At 37.6% G+C, this 24078-nt stretch overlaps 1 protein-coding gene across 6 annotated transcripts in view; it reads left to right on the forward strand.

The window, feature by feature from the left end:
• Window positions 1–24078, forward strand: part of ETV1 (ETS variant transcription factor 1) — a 67516-nt gene that overhangs the window by 34244 nt on the left and 9194 nt on the right. For all 6 annotated transcript variants that reach the window (XM_058422291.1, XM_058422287.1, XM_058422290.1 and 3 more), the window contains 5 exons: window positions 931–1060; window positions 2619–2807; window positions 6572–6819; window positions 18616–18682; window positions 21045–21115. In XM_058422291.1, the coding sequence (XP_058278274.1) occupies window positions 931–1060; window positions 2619–2807; window positions 6572–6819; window positions 18616–18682; window positions 21045–21115 (705 nt within the window). The remainder of the gene's footprint in view (window positions 1–930; window positions 1061–2618; window positions 2808–6571; window positions 6820–18615; window positions 18683–21044; window positions 21116–24078) is intronic.

Here is a 24078-nt window from a genome sequence, read left to right on the forward strand (position 1 = left end):
CATACCTGTCTTTTAGTCTTTTGTCCTCCTAGTCAGTTACTTAGGTTTGTCAATGTCAGATGAACTTTGAATTTTCTTCTGCTTTAATTTTGGCTAAGATTGGATATGAAATAAGGAAAGTTGTCTGGCGTAAACTAATTTGCTGGTTAACCTTGCCTTTACCTTTGGCCTTTCTCCTGATACAGACCAACTTGTACTTCTAATTAATGCTGGATTTCTGTCACACCCCCTCTGAGTTTTTTTTTTTTTGCTTTTAAAAAGTATGACTTTTTTTTTTTCCCAGTTTGTGTCTATATCACATTTACTATTGAATTTGGTCAGGCCAGGATTTTATCTTGTTTATTTTTAAGAAAAATTACTTAAGCCATTTCTTCTGAATTTTTTAGATGTTTTAATTTATAATTAAAAGTGCATATAATCATCCAGTTTCAAGGCTTTCACTGCAAATTTTCACGCATTCTGTGGGACAAAATCATTACCGAACATATACTTGAGGCTGATATATCTCAAAGTTATTTTGGAATCGTTTATGTGGCACTCTTTGAAGTGGACTGCTATTGCATTTATAGCTAAAAGCTACCTCTGATATTACTTAGAAACATTTGGTGCCTGGGAAGTATTTTGCCTCTGACAACATTTACAGTAGTTAAGCCAAATATAAGTGGGCTGTTATTTTCCTGCTAATGAGATGGGATGCTGGCCATCATTCTATTAAACAATAGAAGTGATAATAGCCAATGTGAAGGATCTCTGGTGTCTATTTTTCAGTTGACTCTCAAAGAAATATTTGAAATGTTTATTTCCTATATTGTTTTTATTATTACAATGGTTTAATTAATCATGCATTTAATTAGCAGTGTTGAGCTTACTTGGGAAAGCTAATTGTTGATACTGTACTTGGGTTTAATTGCATTCTCCTTCTCTTTCCAGTGGCTTTTCATGGTCTCCCTGTGAAAATCAAGAAGGAACCCCATAGCCCATGTTCAGAACTTGGCTCCGCTTGCAGTCAAGAGCAACCATTCAAGTTCAGTTATGGGGAAAAGTGCCTCTACAATGTCAGGTAAAGCAATTAGGAGCATGTTTGCAGTGAGGACTGCTGGTTTAAATGAGGACTGACTAAAGAGTAATAAAACCATAACAGAGATCTTATAAAAGTTACCTCTTCAGCAGATAACAGACTGATGAGATAATGCATTTAGCTGATGAACACTGATGGATTTGTTTACAGTTGTATCAAACACTTACATAATAATTTTAAAGCGGTGTTTTTCATCAAAATGCACATCCTCCATTCCTCCTCTGTGGGAGCTAGCCAGAGTTTAAAAACCCACGGTACAAGTGTGAAGTAGAAGGAAGGAATATCTTGTTTTCTGTGAGTTGTGTTGAAAGTACTTTCAAAATGCATTATGCACATTAGGAAATAGAGATCTGTGTAACAGGCAAGGGATTGGCAAGTCTGAGCAACACATTAGGTATTTGAGAAATTGTGCAGATGTTGTATGTGCTTATTCCTGGGTGATTACCTTTTAAAACAGTGTTTCATTAGTCCCTGCATCTTTGGTACTTACTCAAAAGCAAGTTGTCTTCTTTTATAGGCATAGATAATAAAAGCTTTATTTATTTGTGGATGGTGGAGGGGCTTGATACCTCTTCATTCTGTATTGACTTTCTTTTGGTTGCATTTACATGCCACTCCTTCCTTTAGTGTCAGCAGTGAAGGATTTCTTATTGACGTTTCAGTCTATTTTAGATTCTTTCATCTAGCTTTGATTTTCATTAATGTATTACAAAAACTGTTAGCACTTAAAGCATTATAACATTTAACTTTTTGGATATGAATGGGGGAAAAAAAGGAAAAGACTGGCACTTTTGCCAGTTGTAAGGAGTGATTTTGGTTTCAAAAATCAAATTAATCCATTGATGGATTTGATGGGTGCTAAGGGACCTGACGTAGTATGCAAGCTTGTGCTGACTATATTCCTAATGTCTGCATTTCTCCTCATTAGAAACAGGAATGATCAAAGTGTTCTTAAGTCCTTTCCCAATTTGAGACACCCTTGAAAATAGCATCTATGTATTTGTAGGACCAGCAGTTTATTTTTAAGAGAGAGAGGGGTAAAAAAACCTGTCCGGGGAGGCTGCTGACATCCTAGTATGGGTAGCTAAGCCAGCATACCATTGTTTTTCTGGGTCAGATCCCTTCCCTCTGGCTGTATTGTTTTACTGTCTCACTTTGTGGTTTGTGCAAAAGAAAAAGAGCTTTGACAGGCACTGTCAGCTCTTTGTGCTCTAGTCCAGGTGCTTCTACTTTTATGTATTTTGTATACCTCCTGTTAGAATGTGACTTTAAGACTGAGTCCTTTAAAAATACATTTTTGTGCTGCAGAGAAGAAAATGCTGTGCTGAATCACTTGCCTCTAATATGACTACTTCATTGTTCTTCTTAGTGTAAAGTGGAGAATTCTTCTGCCCCAAACTGGTTCATAAGTTAACTATAATCAAAAGCTTCTAAATGGGGCACTTGTGATTTTTTTCTGGATGTAGATGCTGTCGTTTTGGTTTTTCTTCTTTCTTTGGAAAAAATAACCTGCTTTGCTTTTCCCTTGCCTTACTAATAGTGCCTATGATCAGAAACCACAAGTGGGAATGAGGCCCTCCAACCCACCAACGCCATCCAGCACTCCCGTGTCACCACTGCACCATGCCTCCCCAAACTCCGCTCAGACTCCTAAACCTGACCGGGTTTTCCCTACCCACCTCCCTCCATCCCAGTCCATTCAAGACAACAGCTTCCCTATGGATCACAGGTAAAACACAAAGCATGTGAAGGACTCATGTAGTAGGTGTTTCAGTTGTGGCTATCCCTCTCTTACATAGGGTAGTACTGGCTTCCTGCCCATAGCTGTTCCCTTTTAGGTTGGGAGGTCAAGGTGGAAACCAGCAAGGTTCATAGTGTCAGAAACGTGTGTGTTTATGAAAGGCTGGCACCCGGCTTGCTGCACTAGTGAATGAGTTCATATTGGCAATGACAGAATTTAAATTACATGTTGGTTCTGTCTTGTGAGGGTGATTACAGTATGCTGGATAATCTCATCTAGGCTCCCTTTCCCACAAAAGGTTGGGCCCAATGGTCTTTCAAGGTCCCTTCCAACCTGGGCTAATCTATAGTTCTGTGATTCACTTGAGGCTAGAAAGCCCTTTGAGGTGATGAAGTCACTAGCAGGCATATTCCTAACTATAAATATCTGGCCTCTCACTATGCAGTTCACCTGTCTAAGGGATAAGTGGCCATGTTGCAGTGTTCCTGCTTCAGAATATTCTTTAGAAGGGTGGATCATTTTTCCAAGCCCTTTTGTAACATAGCATTTCAAAAAAAGATGCCAGCATAAACCGTGCTTAAATAACATTAGTCTGAGTAAAAGCCACAAAAGTTACAGCCTAGCATTAAAGCTTAAACTGTCCTTAAGTCACCCTGTTTTGTTTTGATATGTTAGAAATCCCAGACAACTATCTTTCTTAGCTCAGTTTTGCAACAGATGTGCTCAGTGGATTTCCCTGTTTTTTCAGTCCAAACACTTGTTTGTGGAATTCTATTAACCCTAACCTTTATTGCATGAACCTGTTTTTGTATGCTGAGTTTTGATTGCTCTTGAACATTTAAAATTCCAGTGGTGTGTAAAGAGATGTATATGTTCGGAAACTTGTTTTACCTCTTAATTAACAAATTAAGAAAGACCTGAAAAGAAAAATGGTTGTTTGGAGTGTGATTTGCATGCTTCTGCTCTAATAAGGGCTGTTATCTCCGGGGATTTGTGCAGATCACTACTGAAGAAGGTTGCTAACGTTAATATTGCTGTTTCATGCTCTGCTGAAATAGCTTTAAATACCACCGAGGTTCTCTACAAACCCTTCTGGCCATCAAGAAACTCTGAATTGGCCCCTTCACCTGCCATAGTCCCCATCTCCTCCCCAGCCATGGGCTGTGGTCTAACCACAAAGGCCCCCAGTGAAGCCAGGCAGTGGTTTAGATTACAGGATGGTGGATAAATGTGTTTCTGTACATACACCAAAGTCAAGCTGCAAGGAGTCTGAAATGGGCAGAAGCTAAATAGCTTATGTGCAGAGAAAAGTAGTGAGATTTTTGTTACAAACAACTTGTAGGGAGAACACGGAACCTGTATGTCAGCCCTAACTTCAGTATTTATAGACAGTTGCATACATCCTAGTATAATTTCTGTGCCTATAACTCTTGTGCTGTGCAAGCTCTTCTCTTCCCTCCCTCCCTCCCCCCCTCTCTCCCCCATCTTTGATATTCATGTTCTTTAAGGCATTTTGCACTAATGCTTCCCTTCTATTATAGAACATCATGTGTTCTAGTAAAGTCCAACATAGATGACTTAAGGAAAAAAAACCCCCAAAATCTCATTTTTCTCCATTTCTAAAGAAAGATGGAATTGTAGTGGAAGATACAAAGATATTTTCCCCTATTTTCTTATTTATTTTGAATCTTGTATATGAAGCCAAACGTGTACTTCATATTTTTGTGAAATTCAAATTTTCCTGATTTACAAGGTGAGATACTATTACAATGAGTGTATTCAGAAAGTGTCATTTAAACAAACGACCTGCCTTTGTGAGTTCTTACATGAATCTATAACTCAAGGCACAATTTTTTTGGAACACGTATTGGTGGCATAGGACAGCATTAGTATCTAGTATGTACAGCCCATACATCTTCATACAGGGCATGAGTATACGAACGATAAGTGGTCCTAACAAGTACCAACAGGAAACAAATCCACTTGTATAAACAAATGGCTTGATTCCGTACAAAGCTTCCAGTACAACAAGTATTATTAACTTCCTTTGAGGCTTTGTGAGCGAGCCTGTTTCTTATTTTATCTTCAAGTTGCAATTTTCTGATTCACTCCTTGACAGTTCTTAATGATAATTTCTGCTTCTTTTTTTGGCTAATGAAAAAAGGAAAAAAAGGAAATGAATGCAGTGTCAGTCAGCCTAACTGTTTCATAATACATTTGAGTTTCTAAGTTTATTTTCTGCAGGTGTAGGTGGAATTGCAAAACTCAATGTTACAGCACGGTATCTTTCTACTGCAAAATTATAGTATTTACAGCAGCATTAGAAAAATTCATTTTGTTTCCACTATTACATTTTAATAGTTTCTATCTCTGTAGTTTCCACAGTATTTGTAATTAAGTTAGGATAGTAAATATTTGTCATAACAAGTTACAGCAGTATTATGACAGATGGTAGTAGAGTTTAAATTGTTTTAGAAACATGTATTACCTATGAGTTGATAGTCAAGGATTTAATTGCTTGTGCAATCAAACCCCTGCATTGTGCTTCACTCACGCAGTTTTCTCCAAAAGAAAGTCTTTTGCGTGCCAAAACAGTTGGTTCAGATCTTCAGTTGGTCTTCATTTGCTTTTGTGTGACAGTAAGAAGCTTCCAAAGAAAGGCAAAGTTACTTTGTTTTTTTTAATGTGTCTTGTTTATAATAAGTGATAAGAGGACTAGTAAGCAGTTTGTTGCAAAAACATTGCATCTGCTGTTGGTTAGTGTGGTGGTTGTTGTTAGTGCTGTGATGGTTACTACTGTGGTAATATGCAAGAGATAACAGGAAGACATCATGCAGTTCATCAGGGCCCCATGGGAAAAGAGCATCCTGATATTCTTCTGTATGCTTCTGAACCTGCAGATGTCCAAGCAATTACTTTCAGGCCTTTTAGTTCAGGTAGATAGGTTTTATGGAAGAAAAAACAAGAGAGTAGCATTACATGTAAATCAAGATAATTTAAAACTAAATTATCTTACGCCTAGTGAAGAGCATTTGAGCATAGCAAATGGCAGTGTGGCTTGTAGAGATTACAACTTTTATGTAGAAATGACTGAGGGGAAAAGTTAAGGCAGGAGAATAATTAAATGTTGTAGCAAGAATTTGTACCCTCTTTTTTTACTGGGGTGCTGACGTTCCCTTCCTGTTACAGTTGGAATGCGGTGCTATCCTTGCGAGTCGATCTCTCACGATACTCTCCCTGAGAAGAAAGAGCAGTAGACTTTTACCCTGGAATGTTTCCAAATGTTAGAGCAGACAATACTCAAAATGTGTTTATTGTGGTCAGAATGGTTTCCGTGTAACAATAAAATGGGTAAGGGTAAATTAGAGTACGAGCAAGATGTTGCTAACATTTGTGAAAGAGCAGAGAACTCTACCTACGCCTTCTTCATGTCACTGTGGTAGAATGTCAGTCTTTCTACTGTTTTGAAGCTGGTGCATTTCCTGTTTGCCTCTTCTGTTGAGGGAACATACTGAAAGCAAAGAGGATGTGGTGGGGACAGGTCTTAGAGCTGGTATTAATAGGTGGGATTTTTGTTTGCTTGCCACTGTTGTACAGTCACAGTGATCCTGATGGGAGCACTTGGCATGATCATAAAGCAAAATGTTTTCTATTGAGAAAATGATACAGCCACTAATAATGATTTCTGAAGATCTTTGGGAAATGGAATGTAGCTCAAGTCCTTTACACGACCTCTCTAATTTGTGTTCTAGATTTCGCCGCCAGCTCTCTGAACCTTGCAATTCTTTCCCACCTTTGCCTGCAATGCCAAGGGAAGGACGTCCAATATATCAGCGCCAGATGTCTGAACCAAACATCCCTTTCCCGCCTCAAGGTTTTAAGCAGGAGTACCACGATCCAGTTTATGAACACAATGCTATGGTTGGCAGTGCAGCCGGTCAAAATTTCCCCCCTCCTCTGATGATTAAACAGGAACCTAGGGATTTTGCATATGATTCAGGTAGGTGAGATTCTCCTTTAGTTCTGCATAGCAAAGGAATATGTGAGTCCAAGCCAGTGCTATGGATGTTTTGATCATATGAATTGAAACTTGCTCTTTTTACACTTACATCTCACAAATTATGTCTGAGACAGTTTACAAAGTATTAAGACTGCTACATAATACAGTGTGACTCGTGCCACCATTTCTTGTTCTTTAAAGGGTTTCATTTCCTAGAAATCTGTGTCAAGAAACATTAAAGAAGTTGAGGAAGAAAGTCATGGGTGCAAATTTGCTTTGTTAAGAGGGAACTTGTTCTGTACTGTCTCATCTTTGACCTCTGAATTTGTGTGCTCCGTTTTATGAGTTCTTCCATTTGTCTGCCAGAAGTAGAGGACTCTTTCTCTTCTTGCTTGCATTACGTTAAATCAGGAGTAACTCCACTGAAGTGGTGTTTATACAGCTATAAAACCAATGAGGGAGAAGAATCGGCCAAATTGGTGTCAGCTTCTCAGTTTGTGCATACTACTGTGTTTTGTGTAGGGACATAATCTGAGGTGCCAGGTTGCTGATGTAGAGAATACGTTGTTGCTGTTAATAATGTTTATTATGATTGTGCTTATGGGGCAACTGGAACGGAACCTTATTGCTCTACAGACAGTGCAAAAGAGAGGAGGTGGTGACAGAGTCTGCTTTCAATAGCTTCTGATCAAAATAAAAAAGATAAGCAGTAGAGAGGATAGAAAAATAAATCAAGGGAATAACATTGTAAATGTTTGATAAAATGTCAATATAATATTTATATTATACTTGGGAAAAGAATGAGAGACTTAAGAAGTCCAAAGAAATATTTTAGTAATGAGTACCAAGTAACAATGTGAAGGAAGCTACAAAGAAGAAACCACAAAAGGTGGTATGAAGCTGAGATTAAAACATGAGTGATCTAGGTGGGGTTAAACAGTTGATTGGTTTGGAGCTAAGATAATATAATCAAATGTTTTTCAGTTTTAGTGTAAGTGATTTCTGCAGCTTTCGTACACATCCATGCTGACTTGGGCAGGGGGAATGAATGGTTCTATCTGACTTCAGTCTGACTCCCCTTTCTTCTTGGTGCTGCTGTACTCCCAGCATTTTCCTTCTGGCTCAGTCCCTGGCAAGATGCTTTTGGAGTTTATTTTCCGAAGGCTATATGACAGCTGAGTTGAAGTGTCCTTTGAAATTTTAGCTCATGAAAATCTATCTTGCAACTTGATATAGTGTAGGACTGGGTTTTTTTATTTATTTTCTTTCTGTAGCTAACTTAACACTGTCTATTTGGTGGGGTGTTTAGTGGTTTCATTATTGTAAAGTGCTTGTTATAGTGTTGATCTCGATGTTAGAATGGGGGAATTTGGAAAGTAGAGCTGCTTTTTCCTTTCTTATTCTTAACAAGAAAATAACCAATCCTTAGGAAAATTTGAGTTAGCCCTTAACAGGGAGGGGACCAGGTGTGAAATATTTCTCCAAGCTGAAATACAAGACAAGATAAAAATGAAATCGAATTACAAGGATCAGATCCAGAACTCAACCCATTTATCTATGAAGGTTCTGAGATCTGCGGCTTTGTGGAGTTGTGTATCTCTAGTCCTAGAGCATATAGGAGAGACTGTGTAGTTCATGTGACAGTGGGTAATAAATGGGTTACTGCAGCTTCAGGCACTGCCAGTCCCTTGCAACCTTCACAAGCCCCATTATTCATCCTGCTAAATTAAAGGTCAAAAAAGGCCCTTTTGTAAATACGCTTATTTGGCTCAGAATTGGGATCTCCTTATTGCATACTGTTATTTTAAACCTGGATTGGCTGCTAACATCCATATTTCTTTGGAATATTCTATATGGAAGAAAGCTGGAAATTTTATTCTGAAATGAAGATGTACAAACTTGTATCCAGTCCTGTCACGCCTCTTTATTTTATGCCAGCAAGAACAACATTCCACTTTATAATAATGATCTTCAAGCCAAATTGTTGCTTCTTTTGTAGATGAATGATCAGTTCTTAAAAATGTAATAGCTGTGTAACCAGTGGTCATGAAAAATTAATCTGTTGGTATCAGGAAGTACTTTTATTGGCCTCAGAATCACTGCATTTAAGTTGACACATCTGTACACTCCATAAATTGCAGTCAACAACTGTGGTCTGTTGATATTTTGTCTTGTTACCATCTGTTCTCTAGAAACCATCATTTTCCATCCTTGCTAAGAGTACATTAAATAACCCCTTAGGAAACATAATGTATTTGTCACTGAATCATTGATTTCATTTTTCACCTATGTATGTTCAGGGAAGGAGGAATGCCAGAGTAAAACGTCTTTTTTTTTTTCATTGCATTTTACTGCAGCTCAGATAAGAATATAGAAACATATTTAAAAAGTTCATTGTAATGCACTGAGATGTTCCTTTTGGGATGTTTTTGAAAGGGGCTCATAAAACTTCATCGCTTTTGTGCGCTATTCTTTTATACTTTGTGGGAAGCTGATGAATGAAAAGCATTATTATAGAATGATTACAACTCTATTAAAACATGACATTAATTATGACATGGGAAATGGCAGATCAATTAGTTGTAATTGTAATTGCAGGTATGCAATTTCTACTGCAGAATAGAGATAATGGAGATGTTTGAGATAATGGAAAAAGAAAAATGTCAACAGAGTAGAGGCTCTTCCTTATCCATCCATGCTTCTAGAAGTTACAGTGCATCATATATGTTCAATCAGACATTTTCTGCCACGAATTCTTTTTTTTTTTTTCATGTCTGACACTCAGATGTGTTTAGTACTTGGTGGTAAATCTAGTAAGTTTAGTCACAGAAGTGCAGCCAGGGTCATACAGAGCTTTTGCATAATTAATGACTATACTCCAAAAGGCTTCCTAAGACCTTTGTTTACAAGGCCTAATAGTGGGTATTGCTGTACACTTAGCACTTCTAGAATTCAGTAATGTATTCAGGTACTTAAACAAAAAGTCCAAACTTGATATAGCTTGTCTCTTCTGTGCTTTATTTTTGAGCAGGTTCTTCACAGGCTTAATCCATCCTGTAAGATGTAGTGTATTTGCAGATATACTAGGGTGTGACTCTAGCTGTGTGTGTATCAATAAATACTAAAAATCAAGTTTTAAAATGACATCTTAAGTTATTAAGTCTTATATATGGGTTTTCCCAATTGAAATAATTATTTTGGTTGAGAAATTTATGTGACCCTGTCTTCGGAAACTGAAATTTGTCACACAGTGATAATGGAGATCAATAGAGGAGAAACTGTTGCTTGCATATACCAGTTACTGATTGCCAGGAATTTTTCTGTTGAAATTTAGATAGATTCAGTACTTCCTGAATGTGTTACAGGCATTAGCAGGGCTGTTCTCGCAGTTTCATTTCAGAGTAGCCTCACAATTAATACGTTTGAACAGACTTTGGAAAATTTGGATTCTCTCCCTGTCACTTCTGAGACACAAGTCACATCACTTAAAGAATGAACTCTCCAGACAGAATTATTAGCTTCCATGTCTTTCTGAGTTGCTCATCCCTTTAGTTCCTGAAGCCTCGCAAACAAATACCTTGCGTTGGCATGTGAGAATGGATGGGGAGCTGTCCCTCTGTTAAGAGAAATGAGCAGAGGCTGAGAGACAAATCAGATATATAAACCTGTTTGTTTTGGATACCCAGTTAGAACAGGGTGATTTTTAAAAGAACATTATGTACTATGTGTGTTCAAATCCTAGCTCCTGGGGTCTTTCTGTATTTCTAGATGAAGACTTATTGGCAACATCAGAAAAAGGTCTCAGTATAGGCAGTATAAAAATACTTAATACCAAAAATCTGTCAGAAGCAATGTGGCTCCTTTGAAAAACCTTGTTGGAGCTGGAATGGGCTTTACTTGGGCCTAAAGTTGACCATTCAGCTGTATTATCTTTTCTTTTCTTGAAAACTTCTGCCTCAGTGCATAGACAACTTCCAGCCTCTGTAACATGTGAAGCAGGCTGCTAAGCTGTTTGCAGCTTGGCTCCCCTTCCCACAAAGAGTTGTGACCTGTGCACTCAAGACAAGAGTTCTGAAGCAAAAGGCTGGATCAGATTTGCAGCAAAGGATTTGTATGAAGTTTGTGCAGGATTTTGTCAATTATGACACTTATTAACCGCTGAAGTTTGTTCATACAGGTATGGAATGTTGGTAGCACTCTGCCATCCATGTTATAAATTCATTTACCTAATGGCAGGAAACAGAATAAAATGCAAGAGTCCCCTCAAATATCTGTTGAGGTGGTTTTTGAAAAACAAGTCAGTGGGTATTAACGTGGAAAAAGACCCCTAGCAGCTCATTCTTCCCTAGGCGTCAGCCAGAGTATTCTTAAATTTGAGAGTTTGCAGAATAGCATAAGAGAAAGTGTTAAATTGAAATTTCAAAGAGAAAAAAAAATATTTTTTAGGGTTATATTTATTTGCAGGTTGATTTTCCTCCCTGCATTTTTTTTTTTTTTAAGTTGGTTATTCTATTTTACTTCTGAAGCAAAATTTAGATATTTGGAGATGCTAATGTGAAGAGAAAAAGTCAATCAGAGACAGTGTTAGTTTGCTTTTTCCAGGATATTCTCTAGTGCATTGACCAGTGCAGCATTTAAAGTGACACAAGTCATGGTGCTTCCACTACTTTTTACGATTATATTGCCTAAGTTTTGTACTGTGCTCTGAAAATATAAAGTTCTGTGTGAGTGCTAAATATTATTGCTACTGTTTTTCCCCTGGGAGATTATTTCACAAATAGACTTCACAGTTAAGAAATATTTCTTGATCATAAGCCTAAATTTTCTCTTTGATTGGTTGCATTCCCTTGCTCATAGCTACACCTCGTTGTAAACAATTTCCTGGTATTAATGTACCACCTCTAAATCACTGTAGGTGGATTGTGTGTATACTCTGTCAGTGTGACATGTTGAGATCTTCAAAAGTCTTCCAGCTGCTTAATCTTTTCCTCAAATTCTCTCCAAGTTTCCTTTCTTTTTTTTTTTTTTTTTTTTTTTTTTCTTCTTACCCTTTTTTAAATCAGGCTGCAAATACTTGCAGTATTTTTGGACAGATTTTTATAAAATGCTCTGTGAACAGAACTGACTCCATCCTTTTCCTGGATATGGTGCTTCAGTACACACATCTCAAAACTACGTCTCCTTATGGCCTTTGTGAAATTCTTATACACAGAAGTACAATTGTTTTCAATGAAAATCCAGATAACATAAAGTCAGGAGGGGAGAAGGGACAGGGTTTTGTTCTTGAGTTAGGAGGTTTAAGAACTCTCCAATCCTTGATTTTGGTTTTGCAGTTTTCCCTGTGGTTTAAAATATTTCATCGTTGTGTTTTGGGAACTTGTTTTTGCTGTGTTGCTTCAGTGAATGAATTTTGTTCAATAGTTAAGCTGCGCTGGACTTTGTACTTGCACTTAAAACACAGATCTGCTGTTAGATTGTATGGCAGCAGAAAATAAGATCACCTGACAGGGAAATTTGGACTTGAAGATTGCTGTGAAAGGCAGAAATTTAACTTTTCACTTGCTGTCAATCTAGCTGATTTCCTCTGTTCACTATTTCTGTCTGAAATAAATCTGTAGTTAGAAATTATTTAATTTTACAACGTTATCTTTGTTAACAAAGGAAAACCTGAATACCAAGTTAATGTGAGTATATATGCAGGAGACCGTATATGTATATTTGTTATCAAGGCAGACAATACGATCTGAAAAATTGTCCTGCAGTCCCTGTTTTTCAAAGATATGGATAAATATCCTCTAAATCTACAGTTACAGTAAGTGGCACTGGCTAATGATTTGATTTGAGGATTGAGAGCGCAGTCTGGATTTACTCTTTGTGCATTAAGGCAGGTCAAATGGACACAGGCTGCATTTTAAATCAGTAATGGAAGGCTGAAGCCTGCCTTAAACCAATCACATCAGCCTTGCCCAAGACCAATTGATCCCGAGAGACTGAGCCCTGTGAGCACAGCTTTTATATGAATGGACTCTCTGCAGCCTGAAGTTTCATTCATAAAATGGATGCTGAAGGAGGAAAAAAAAAAAAAAAGCCAACCCACGCACACCAAACCCTGGAATGTCCATTTATGCCGAGCTGAAGGGTGTAGTGTTCCCTCAGCTGCTGCTTTTGCCAGTTGCCTTAAAGTAATGATTAATGCTGCTTGGCCCTGCCTGCCTGCAACCTGACACCATTTATGGCCTTGGTGTGTTTCTAATGTATAGTGAATGAGAAGGCTACATTCTCAAATCAGAAACATAAACAGGAACTGGTTGGTCTGAATTCCATTCAAATATGTCACTTCAGCCGTGCAGTGTTTGTCCAACTTCGATTTTACAGGCAGGGAATGGGGCGGGGGAGAAAAAGCAACACAGACATTTTTGCAGTAAGATTACCAACAAAAGACCGAGCGAGAGAGAAAATACTGCTGTCTTTTGTTGAATTCGAAGGAGAGCTGTGTTTAAGATACATTTTACAGTTACTGAGGTTAATAAAAGCAAATACATGATTTTAAAGTATGCTCAAAAGATCAGCTCCATGTGGAATTTCAATTCAGAGCTGAATGTATGAGCCTTTGTTTTCCTGGTCTGCTGTACAAAAAGTTACACATCGCCTAGACAGGCTGTTGACATCTGGTCTCACAAAATGCATTAGATGTTGTCATAGATCTGAAAACCAAAGTTGTGGAAAGGAAGATGTTTGCTTAAGGTTTTTTTCTGTATGTGTGTAATATTTCCACTTAGACATGAGCCGGTGGGGCCAAATCTAATTCTCTGACAAGTTTTTGTGTAGTGAGGTGTAAGAAATTAAACTTTAACAATTTTAATTAGCTATTTTTGGAAGGAAGTGTATGCGTATCTGTGAGTGCACATACTTTCAGGTTTTGGTTTTTTCCCTAGATTGCTGGCACAAAGGCTGGTGACAGAGAAAATGAATAAAACCTTCCATTCTGAATGTTTCTAAATTGCATAATGATTTGGGAAAAGATTGCCTAGTTTTTAAATAGATTTTTAGAGAACTTTTATCTTTTTTCACCCATAGAATTTCAGTGCAACTACATTTTTTCATGCTGAATCTGCTACTGAAAAAAATAATGCTGACTTTTGTATTGCCAGGACTTTAAATTTGTAAGACTATTCATTACATAGCTTGTGAGGGAATAAAGCTTTTAAAGGTGGTTGACCTAAAACTTGATCCACAAGCATTTGAGTGGTGAAATATGCTAAAGCAATTCCTGTATAAGGAGTTGGTAATTAGTTCCAGTATTTCTACCTTAATATCTCCTTTTGGGGAGATACGAGTTTAAATCTAAATGTGTTCTGCAGGTTTAAAAATCCAAAAGAATAATTTATTACTTCACCCTGCAAAACACAAATCATGCATTTTTCTTAGTGACTCCTGGTGCTACCTGAGCAATTTGTTGTGATCTTGTTTGAAGGACTCCCTTTCTTACCTAAGAAGGTCCTGTTTTCTGGTGATTTCATTATTATCTTCACCCTTGAGCTGGTCAGAACTTCTCAATGATGTAAACAGCTGCTTTTCACCAGGAGGCTGAATGTGATTCAGTGGTGGATGAAGTGCTCCTTTATAAACAGTTTGTCAGTGCTCTTGGAAATCCATGAACAGAAAAGTTATTTGCAGTGATATTGTGACGTTTGAAGTTTAATGCCAAAAGTATGATGTGTTCCAGTTTGAACATTTTATTTTTAAAAGGCTACTTTTGTCTCTGCACTTGGTAAAAATCTCTCCCAGTACACCAGCCACCTGCTCATATAGCAGAGAAGTGCTTGTACTGTGCAAAGGGAGCTCGGAAAGGCGCCGAAGGGAGGGCTGGTGTGTTCACAGGGTCAGGCTGGCACTTGGGAGTGACACCAGGTTTGTCCCAGCTACCTGAGGGACTTGTGCATGCCCTGCTATACTCAGTAGCACAAAGGGAGAGAATCTGCATGTGCTGCATTTCTTGTCTATGGGAAGACAAAGTAGCACATTTAAGTCTGTCTGTATAGACACACAAACTGAATTACTGAAATAGGGGCCAAAATTCACATAATTACTTTTCAAACTGAAAGGACAATTTCGAATGACCTCCGAGTTTTGGGGAACGGCTCCTTTTGGAACAGTTCCTTATGGAATCTGCTTCTAATATGACTTACTTGGTAATAAACTGTAAGTGGAAAAATGGGCAGGAAAACAGTAAGAAGGTTCCAGTCTTACTGTCATCACTTTGTTTTAAACCTATAGAGAAGTAGGCATGTTTCACTATGAGTTGAGTGTTTGGTGAATTTGAGTGACTTGTTAAGAGACTCCCTGACTAAGGCAGCTGTCTGCCAGTGCACCTCAATTTTCACCTGAGCTGTCACATGGAGGGTGAGGCCAGGCAGGCAGTTCTCTTCTTCTCCCACCTTGCTTCAGATGGCCTGTGCCTTCTAAAGCTCTGTCTCCACATGCATTGCAATGCCTCTGTATCACGCTGTGCTTTGTTACGAGCACATGGGGTGTGCCCTGAACCTCCACATCTTCAGCTGATGTTGATAAAGTGAACTGAAAAGTAATTCAGAGTTAAGAGTGTAACATAACAACCTGCCCTTTAGTTAGGGAGGCTGTGTAAGGTCAGAAACAGGAAGGGCTGAAGAACAAATCCTGGTTCAGGTTTCCAGCTCCTGCTCTGCTTCATTCAGAAGTCAGTTATTTCATCCCATAGAATACAGTCTTGTCACTTCATCCCTTTGCCTGCAGAAGTCCATCTTCCCTGTGTCTATTCTGGCTAGGGGCACAGGCTGAAATTCTGTTTTTCTGTGCGGGGTGGGATTGTGGGAATGAAATCTCATCCGTATCTCTGAAGAACAATCAGAGAAGAGAATTTAAGTATTCTTTACCCACTCTTAAGCTATAAAGGGCTGAGACAACCTAACCCCTTTAATTCTGACATGATAATTAATACGAACTACCTTAACAGGGACCACTCAAGTGTCTTAATAATGAAACTTAGAATGCCTGCTAAGTTCAACAGCAGATTTTTCTTGTCCTGAGAAAGTCTGTTTGGGCTTTTTCTGCTTGGATGTGTTTAGATGAAGGCATAGCAGAGCTTATTTCCATTATTTTTCTCTGTGACGGTCCTGGATGAGAAAGCATTTTTGCAGTGTCTAGATTATGTGTACTTTTAAAAGCAGCACCTTTTGGGAAAAGAATGATTTAATGATCTATGATATAAGATCATAATCATTGTTTTAAGATGACTGCTATGTTTGTGTTGTTAAGAAGAGCAATGAAGAATGACCCCTAAGTATTCCAAACTGACAATAAAATATAAGCAATTTTTGTGTGTGTGTGTTTGTTTGCTTGTTTTGGTTTTTTTTGGTGTGTTTGTTTGTTTATTTTAAGGGGTTCTGCTGTTCTCCAGCTGATGTAATCTTAGGATGTGAATTACTTCATTAACAGTCTGAAATAAGCTTGTTGTGTGCCTAAATCCAAGCACATTTTTCTTCAAAGACTAAAACTTGAAAAAAAGTGATAAATCAGTCATCTCAAACACTTGGATCTTGCCCTGGAAGTATTTCATGCCTGCTTCTGTCTTATTTGTTGTCTTGAAACAATGGTTTAAGGAGAAGAAAACATATAATTGCTCTGTAATTTCTACGCTAAAATGTTTTCTTTTGAAGTAGCTCCGCTTAGCATGTAAAAATACTTCTGGGTCTTAGTCAAGCATTTAGTACAATTTAAAACTGCAATACTAAATTTCATTGGTTGGACTTTTTATTAGATAAGGTAGAAATGAAAGCAGCAGGCAATTTAATTAGCAGTAATTTTTCTGGGCAAGTCATTACTTTGATGAACTTCAGAGCAATGTTTATGGCTCCTAATTAACCATGTTAGTCATTTGATTGAATAATCACTTTGGAAATGTTTCTACAATTTGATTAGAGTCTGACCCACTCTGATAGTCATAAATTAACTGATAGCACTTTAGGATAACAAGACTCTAGTTACTTTACGAGAAATAAACTCTTCCTTGCTGTATTTTTTTGGTCCTCTGTGGACTGTTTAAGCACAAGCTAACCAGAAGATTAAGTAATGATGGTACAAACAATGCTTGCCTTAAAGAGACTCCAGATGTTAATTATAACTGACTTAGGAGCATGGGAGATGAAACCCTGACTTGGCTAAGAAGACAACTTTGTGGATGCTTGCATAATTCTTTATTTAGTATACTCTGCTCTATCACTTTGCAAGAGTGGAGTTCATGAGTCAAAAAGGACTTTGCTGCCAATACTAGAGAAGTTTTACCTAAAATAGAAAATAGCATCTGTTTCAGTTCTACAGCTTCCTCTTTTTTACGTAGATTTTTCCATTCTCCTTAGAATTCTATCTGCTTGGTAACATGAATGATTCCTTGCAGGTGAAGCACTGCTTGTAGCCTTGACTTCTAGTCTGCAGAGCTATACTTGACTCAGGTGATCACTGAGTCACTGATTCCTGTGGTTGCTCACAATAGCTGCCTGAGACATTAAAGATTCTCTAGGCCTGAGGAGGCAGGCACCGAGCATTTTATCGAGAGAGGAGGTGATGAAGAGTTTGGCACAGATGTGCAAGAGGGACTGTGGACTGTTAGAGGAAACTTATTATTACTGCCCTGTGTTTCACTTGTTTGTGAAGTCAGTGTAAAACCTCATTTTCTTATCCTGCCAAATCTTTGATACTCATCACTAGTCAGTGAACAGTGAAATTTGGAATCACAGTCTGAAAGAGTCTGTAGGCAGTGTTGGAAAAATAATGTCTGCTCTTTCGACCTCTGTTTGCATCTCTCAAAGAGTTACAAGTTACTGGTAACAGATTGCATAGCTTAGGGTAGGAGTTCATCGCAAGATCAAATAGACTTTGTTAAGCAAGACTTTTGATACCCAAGAAGTAGGTTAAACATGGTCTAGAAGGGCAAACATTTATGGTGTGTTTCTGTTTGCAAGTCCCTGTGCACAGGATGTGACTACTTGGGGACAGTGCAAGACATGGGGAAGAAAAAGAAAGACATTTAAAGAATACATTTTTCATTAGTTCCATTTGGCTTTTCTCATTCTTCCTGCAGATTTGAGTAGAGGTGGAGAATAGCAAATAAATATAAGTATTACATAGAAAATGCACAGTGTATTTTTTTCAGAAAGGTGTCATTTTTGTTTTAAATGCATACAAGTGGAGAGTAATATAGATAAACCTAAATTTCTAGATAAAATGCTTAGCAATTGCAGAAAATTTCATTAATCCTTCAAGTCCTTAAGCAGCATCTAAAAAGCATTATCCTACTCTAAATACACTTTGACATTCCCTGTGTAACTGTAGAGTTTATAAGTCTCTGGCATAACTGGTTGTCTTTTCAGCACAATTGATAGAAAACTTTGGGCTGAATTAGTTACAAAGATAGATATACAAGCACAGGGTTTGATCATGGTCACTGGTGCAGATTTTTTTGTGAATGGTCCAGAATGTCATTGCCATGGGAGTCAGCTTTTAGCTAAGTTGATTACAAAAGGTTTGGAGTTCAAGTGCCTATCGTAGGTAGGATCTGCGAGCCTCACATCATGACGTTCTCCTTGGCCATGTGTGGTGCGTGCTGCTCTGAAATGCTGACTTGTGTGTTGACAGGTTCCCTCTCACTGTAACTTGCATCCTGTTCTGTTGCTCTCCTGCTTGCAGCCTGTCCCATTGATAACTTCCACACTTTTAATTCCAGACAGTCCTTTGACTTGCGTTGTCATCTTCTCCTTTCAGAAGTGCCTAGCTGCCATTCCATTTACATGAGGCAAGAAGGCTTCCTGGCTCACCCAAACAGAACAGAAGTTAAGTTTTCTATTATGTATCACTTTTGAATCAGAGAAGTGTAAAAAATTCGAAAAGCCTGAGGGTATTTGGGGTTCACTGTTTTAATTCTGCTGCTGAGAAGACTTGCATCATCCTTATTTCCCTTTTCAGTGTTGAGTTTCTGATGCACTGAATTTTTGTAGTTTCTTTTATTGCCATAGGTAAATCAGGATGGAAGCAATTATATTATGAATTTGACTCATTCTGCTTTTCAAGGCCTCTAGCAGTTGGAAGGAAGAGACACTTAAAATTTAGTCTGTTTCACCCATTCTGCTCAAGTGATATTTTCCAGGCTGTTAGCATGACAGGCTCAGTTAACTGTGTTAAGTAATCCATTTTATACTTTAAATTCAGTGAAGGTTTTGGGGTTTTCCTTTTGTTATTATTTTTGCAATGTTTTGATGCACTTTGTGCCCAAATTGAGATGTACCAAAATTCCCAATTATTTCAGTAGGACAGAGTTTACATAATTATCAAATTAATAATTCTGAGTGAAAGCACTTTATATGTACTAAAAACAAGAAGTTGAACAGAGCTAAGATGACTGAAAGAGAGGTTATAGCCCCCACTGTCCTTTTTTAGTTTATCTGCCTTAACAATATATTACTTTCTGCTTGTTTGTTTAAGGCTTATTTGTTTTTCTTCCAATGGGCAAATTTCAGAAACTTGAGGAATCAGGTTTTGAGATTGATGACAATCCAGATAGATGTGTGAATCAAAGTCTTCCAGAAAGACTTAATATCTTAAAGATAGAATCAGAAAGATAACACATCTGGCCAAAATCCCGTCTGCTTCTGGGTTGAAATAAAGACAAAAAGGTGGTGTAAGGAAGGTGAAACAGGAGTTGAAAATTTCTAAGCCTTGTTGTATGAAATAAAATGAAGTATAGAAACTTTATAAGGGAGGTGAGAGACTTCAGGAAAAAAGTAAACAAACTGCAGTGATAAGGGCAAAAGATTTTGAGTTTTAATCACAGCACAGATCGGGGAAACCCCATCTTAGCCATATTATGCTCTTGTAAGCAGTTGGAGGTGGCAAAATGTTCATGAATGACGTTAAAAAAGCAGTGGTGTTTGCTAAATATTTGTTTTCTGTATTTGGAAATCAATCAACATAATTTTACAGAATAAAGGTCATGTCAAATCTGATTCTGTTCTTTACTGAAAATAAAAGTTTGATTGATAAAGATGCTTGTATTGTATAGTTAGACTTTTTATGGCATTCAATTTGCTTCTGCATTACATTCTGATTAAGAAGTTAGCACAAAGCAATATCAATAAAGTACACATTAAATACATTAGGACCTGGCCAACTGACAGATCTAAAAGAGGCTGTCACCAGGCAATCATCTCTGAATGGATTATAGTTCTGTAGGAATTGATATCAGGAGTGTTGCTATTCAATATTTTCAGTAAAGATATGGAACAAAGTTAATAGATAACTTTATGGCACAAAGATAGAGCAGTAAATAACGGGCAGGACCGAGCCAACATACAAAGCAGTTTGAATTGTTTGGTTATCTGGGCACATTAAACAAAATTTTTTTTAATACATGAATGTAGACCAGGCCTGTGGAACTGGGAAACAATATCCTGAAAATATACGGAAAAAAGCATTTTGAGATGGGCCTCCTCCTCAGCTTCACAGTGGGAAACCAGCCCAGTCGAGCACTGTAACCTTAAGGCAAAAAAAACCTTCTGTAATACTTATGCAGTCAAAAGGAGGGTCAGAGGGCGGCAGGAGAGGAGGAGATGTTTTGTCGCACTCAGTAGCACTGGTGAGACTGATACTGATATGCAATACAGTTCTGGTTAAGCAAACGTGAGCATAATAGGAAATAGTAGGAATATGTACAGAAAGGTGTGCTAGACTGCTGGGTTATAGAGAGTGTCTTTTAATGACAAAATAAAATTTTACAAAATTATCTTAATTGGAAGGAACATCAAGAGCAGTGTGTGAGGGCAGCTTATGTGGGTGTGAGGAGGAAATACTGAGTGGTGCTTCTTTAGTCTTGCAGGAGAAGACCTGCAGGAACTAATGGTTAAATGTCAAAGCCATGCTTTTTCAAACAGGAAATGAGAAAACATTTTGTAATAAATCATAGAGAAAAATGGGTGCTTTTTAATTTTAGCAGGTGGAGATTAACAGTCTTTTGGGAATGCATATGTTAATTAAATACCCTTGTACTTAGGCCAAAATGTTGGGATTGGGCGGTGTGTAAAGGATGTGGGATATTAATCTGATTACTGTATAACTTAGTGTTCCCTCTGGCATTAAGCCTGTGATCTCCTTTTTCTCCATGCATCTTTTATATAAACACCTCTCTCTTTTTAACTTACAGGCTGTATGTATGAAAAGGGACCTAGGCAGTTTTATGATGACACTTGCGTTGTTCCAGAGAAGTTTGATGGTATGTATGACACATCTCTCTTTTTCCTGTGTAGGGAGATGAAAAAGAAAGAGATGAGCGACTTTTCTCTGTTACTGATCAAAAAAGCCCAGTAACGTTCCAATTTAGGATTCCTTAACACACCATTTGTGGTGCGCCCAACCAAAGCTGACCTTTGTCTCTTGAAACCAAAGTCTCCTCTTCAATAGGATGTCATTCGACTTTCGCCAGCGAAAGATGCTGCATCCAGACTTGTGGCAGAGGAGCTCAGTTCCTGTACTGTTGAGAAGTAATAAGAGGATTTCCATTGCACTGATGATCACATACTGCTTGTTGTTTGAGATTTAATGAAAGCTGTACTTATAATTAGCAAAACAGTGGAGAAAGCAGCAGCTTTGGTTTTACTGAGGATTAATCCTCTTGTCTTGCTGTCTATGAAGTAATGAATAGTGGGAAGTGAGTATATGGGGCATTTTTGTGTTTGTGCCAATGTATTTGCACAGGGATGAATGTACTAGTGGTTTATTTTTCAGTGGGATTGATAACAAATCAATGCTCTGTTCACAACACTACCAATTACAGCAGATTTTTTTTTTAAGAGGAATCCTGAGGTCAATTAAAATGAATGGTCCAAATTATCCTCAGTTACTCTGACTTAAAATCAGTTTCCTGGTGTAACTCAGTTGATTTCTGATTTATTTCATTATAAGCAAAGTAGATGGACACCATATTTCTTGCCAGTGACTCTGTTAGTCTGCAAGTTTGGGAAGTAATTTAGAGACCAATTGCTTAAATTTGCTAGAATGGTGTTATGCATGCTAGTGTAATGTTGTTAATGTAGCTTTTGTGTTAGTGTGTTAGTAGTATTTCTGGCCTTATTCATTTCAGAAGGAAAGATTAGATATTTCCTAATAAACTTGTGAACAGATCTTTGACTGCAGTTAAAAGTAGGTCTGGAGAACTGGTGTTTTTCTCTTACTTTATTTAGTTTGTTTTGTCCTGAGACTCACTTATGGATTACGAAACTATTGCATGTTTAGCAGTATCTGTTGTATTTGATGAAGATGTGGAGACTCTGAAATGAAATTAACCCTGAGGATTTCACATTCTTCAGAGTATCACATGTATTTTTATGTTGGTAATAAATAAATAAAGAATTTTAGACAATATTAGACCTAACTGAAGATTTCTCAATCCAGTATTGCATTGTCACTGCATTGACACAGTCAAAGAAGGAGTGATTTATTGAAGGTCTGCTTTATACCCTGGCTTTGTAATGTGAGCTCGTTTGGGTTTTTTATATATTTTTTTAAAGCACATCATGCCAGCTATCTTTTTGTTCCCCATAAATGATTGTGGATCTGATCTGAGTACCAGTGTCAGATTTATATTTGCATTCGTGGGAATGGGATCAGACCCTGTACTACAGGAAGTTAAAAGTCATTGACAGTAGCATTTGTCTATGTCTTCCTTGAAAAACCTTTTGGTTAATTTGGGTTTTATACAGGAAAGGGAATGAAAATGAAAAAGAAATACAAATAAAGTAAAAGAAATAAATGTTGGGAAGTATTTTTGTGCCTGCAAAGCAAGCAGTCAGGTGCTAGTTTCTAGGACTGCCCATTGAGAGAACACCTTGTACTCTAGAAGATTGATTTCGTGATGCAAATAGGTGTGTTTATACTTGCAGCATGATATTTTGAGGGAAAAATAGCAGATGTGTCATCATATTCTGGCCAGTAAAGCAAAAGTTGCATAAGCCCAGGACTAGTCTTCGTGTTTCAGAAGTAGATTCCCAGCTGCTTCATTTGAAGTCAAAGATCAGCACAAGGAAAGAATTTGATCCTGTATAATACTGCACTTGCTGTTTGCACATTGCTCAGCTATCATTACAAGAAAAAAAACCCGTCCTTGAAAAAGAAAGACTTTCAGGACTGGAACTTGAACCTCACGTAAACCAAAAAGCCTTGTGTTGATTTATTTGTTTTCCACAGCTATTGAGTCAATTTTCTTTCCTGATTACAAAAGGAAGTGCTCCATTTTTAATATTATTATTCTGCCTTTCACTACACAGAGACATTCTGTAATGGCTGTCAGAGCATCCTAATGTTGTGGTTGAATGTAAATTCCTGAGTTTCCTTATTAAGCAGGTCACACTGTTTATTAGAGCCTTTTTCTGTTGTGATAGTTGAAATGAGGAATTTTACCAGTATTTATAGGATTCAGTCCTTGTGTGGAGAAAAAAAATACTGTCTGCTTCAGCATCAGACCTTTCAGCTGTTGTTGTTTGCATGAGTTGTTCAGTATAAATATGATTTAAAAACAACAAAGACAGTATGGTTGTAGCAGGATGTTTTTCTCATTGGCAATTTGTGGAGCAGCTAGAAGAATGTTATTGATGTTTTTAAAAAGGTTTTTCTAGACTTAAAATTTTAGAAAACTTAACTTATTGCTCTTCAGCGGGAATACTAATTTAATATGTAGATATGAGTAAACGTAATTTTTGCTCATATGCAAGTCCAGTATGCCACAGAGGAACTTGCGTATCTGCAATATTTACATGCCTGTACATAAAGCACATGCTGTATAAGTCCAAGTCAAATACTTTGTCAAATTTTCCTTAGAAGCATTTGCATGGAAGAGAAGTTGCACTAAATAGGGTTTTGCAGCTTTATGAAGCCTACATTACTTTACCAAAACTGGGGCCTCTGCAAAGTATAGTACACAAACATAGTTCTTCGCATATCAGAGTTGCTTCAAAAATATTTATGTTCTTTCAGAGGGAGGATATTACAAACTGGTTTGCAAGAGATTTGCATTTATCAGAACTACACGGGGAGAAGCTCAGTGAGAGTTCCATAAATCATGAATTAATTTAAGTGCTTTTTAATGTATTAATATGCTGTTGTAAGTCTCCAGCAAACAGGGGAGTGTTGCATTTGAGGGTGGCTGGTTCTTCCCTCTGTTTTGTTACCCCTAATGATTGC

This window comes from Hirundo rustica, chromosome 1 (assembly GCF_015227805.2).
Source record: "Hirundo rustica isolate bHirRus1 chromosome 1, bHirRus1.pri.v3, whole genome shotgun sequence".
Lineage (NCBI taxonomy): Eukaryota > Metazoa > Chordata > Aves > Passeriformes > Hirundinidae > Hirundo > Hirundo rustica.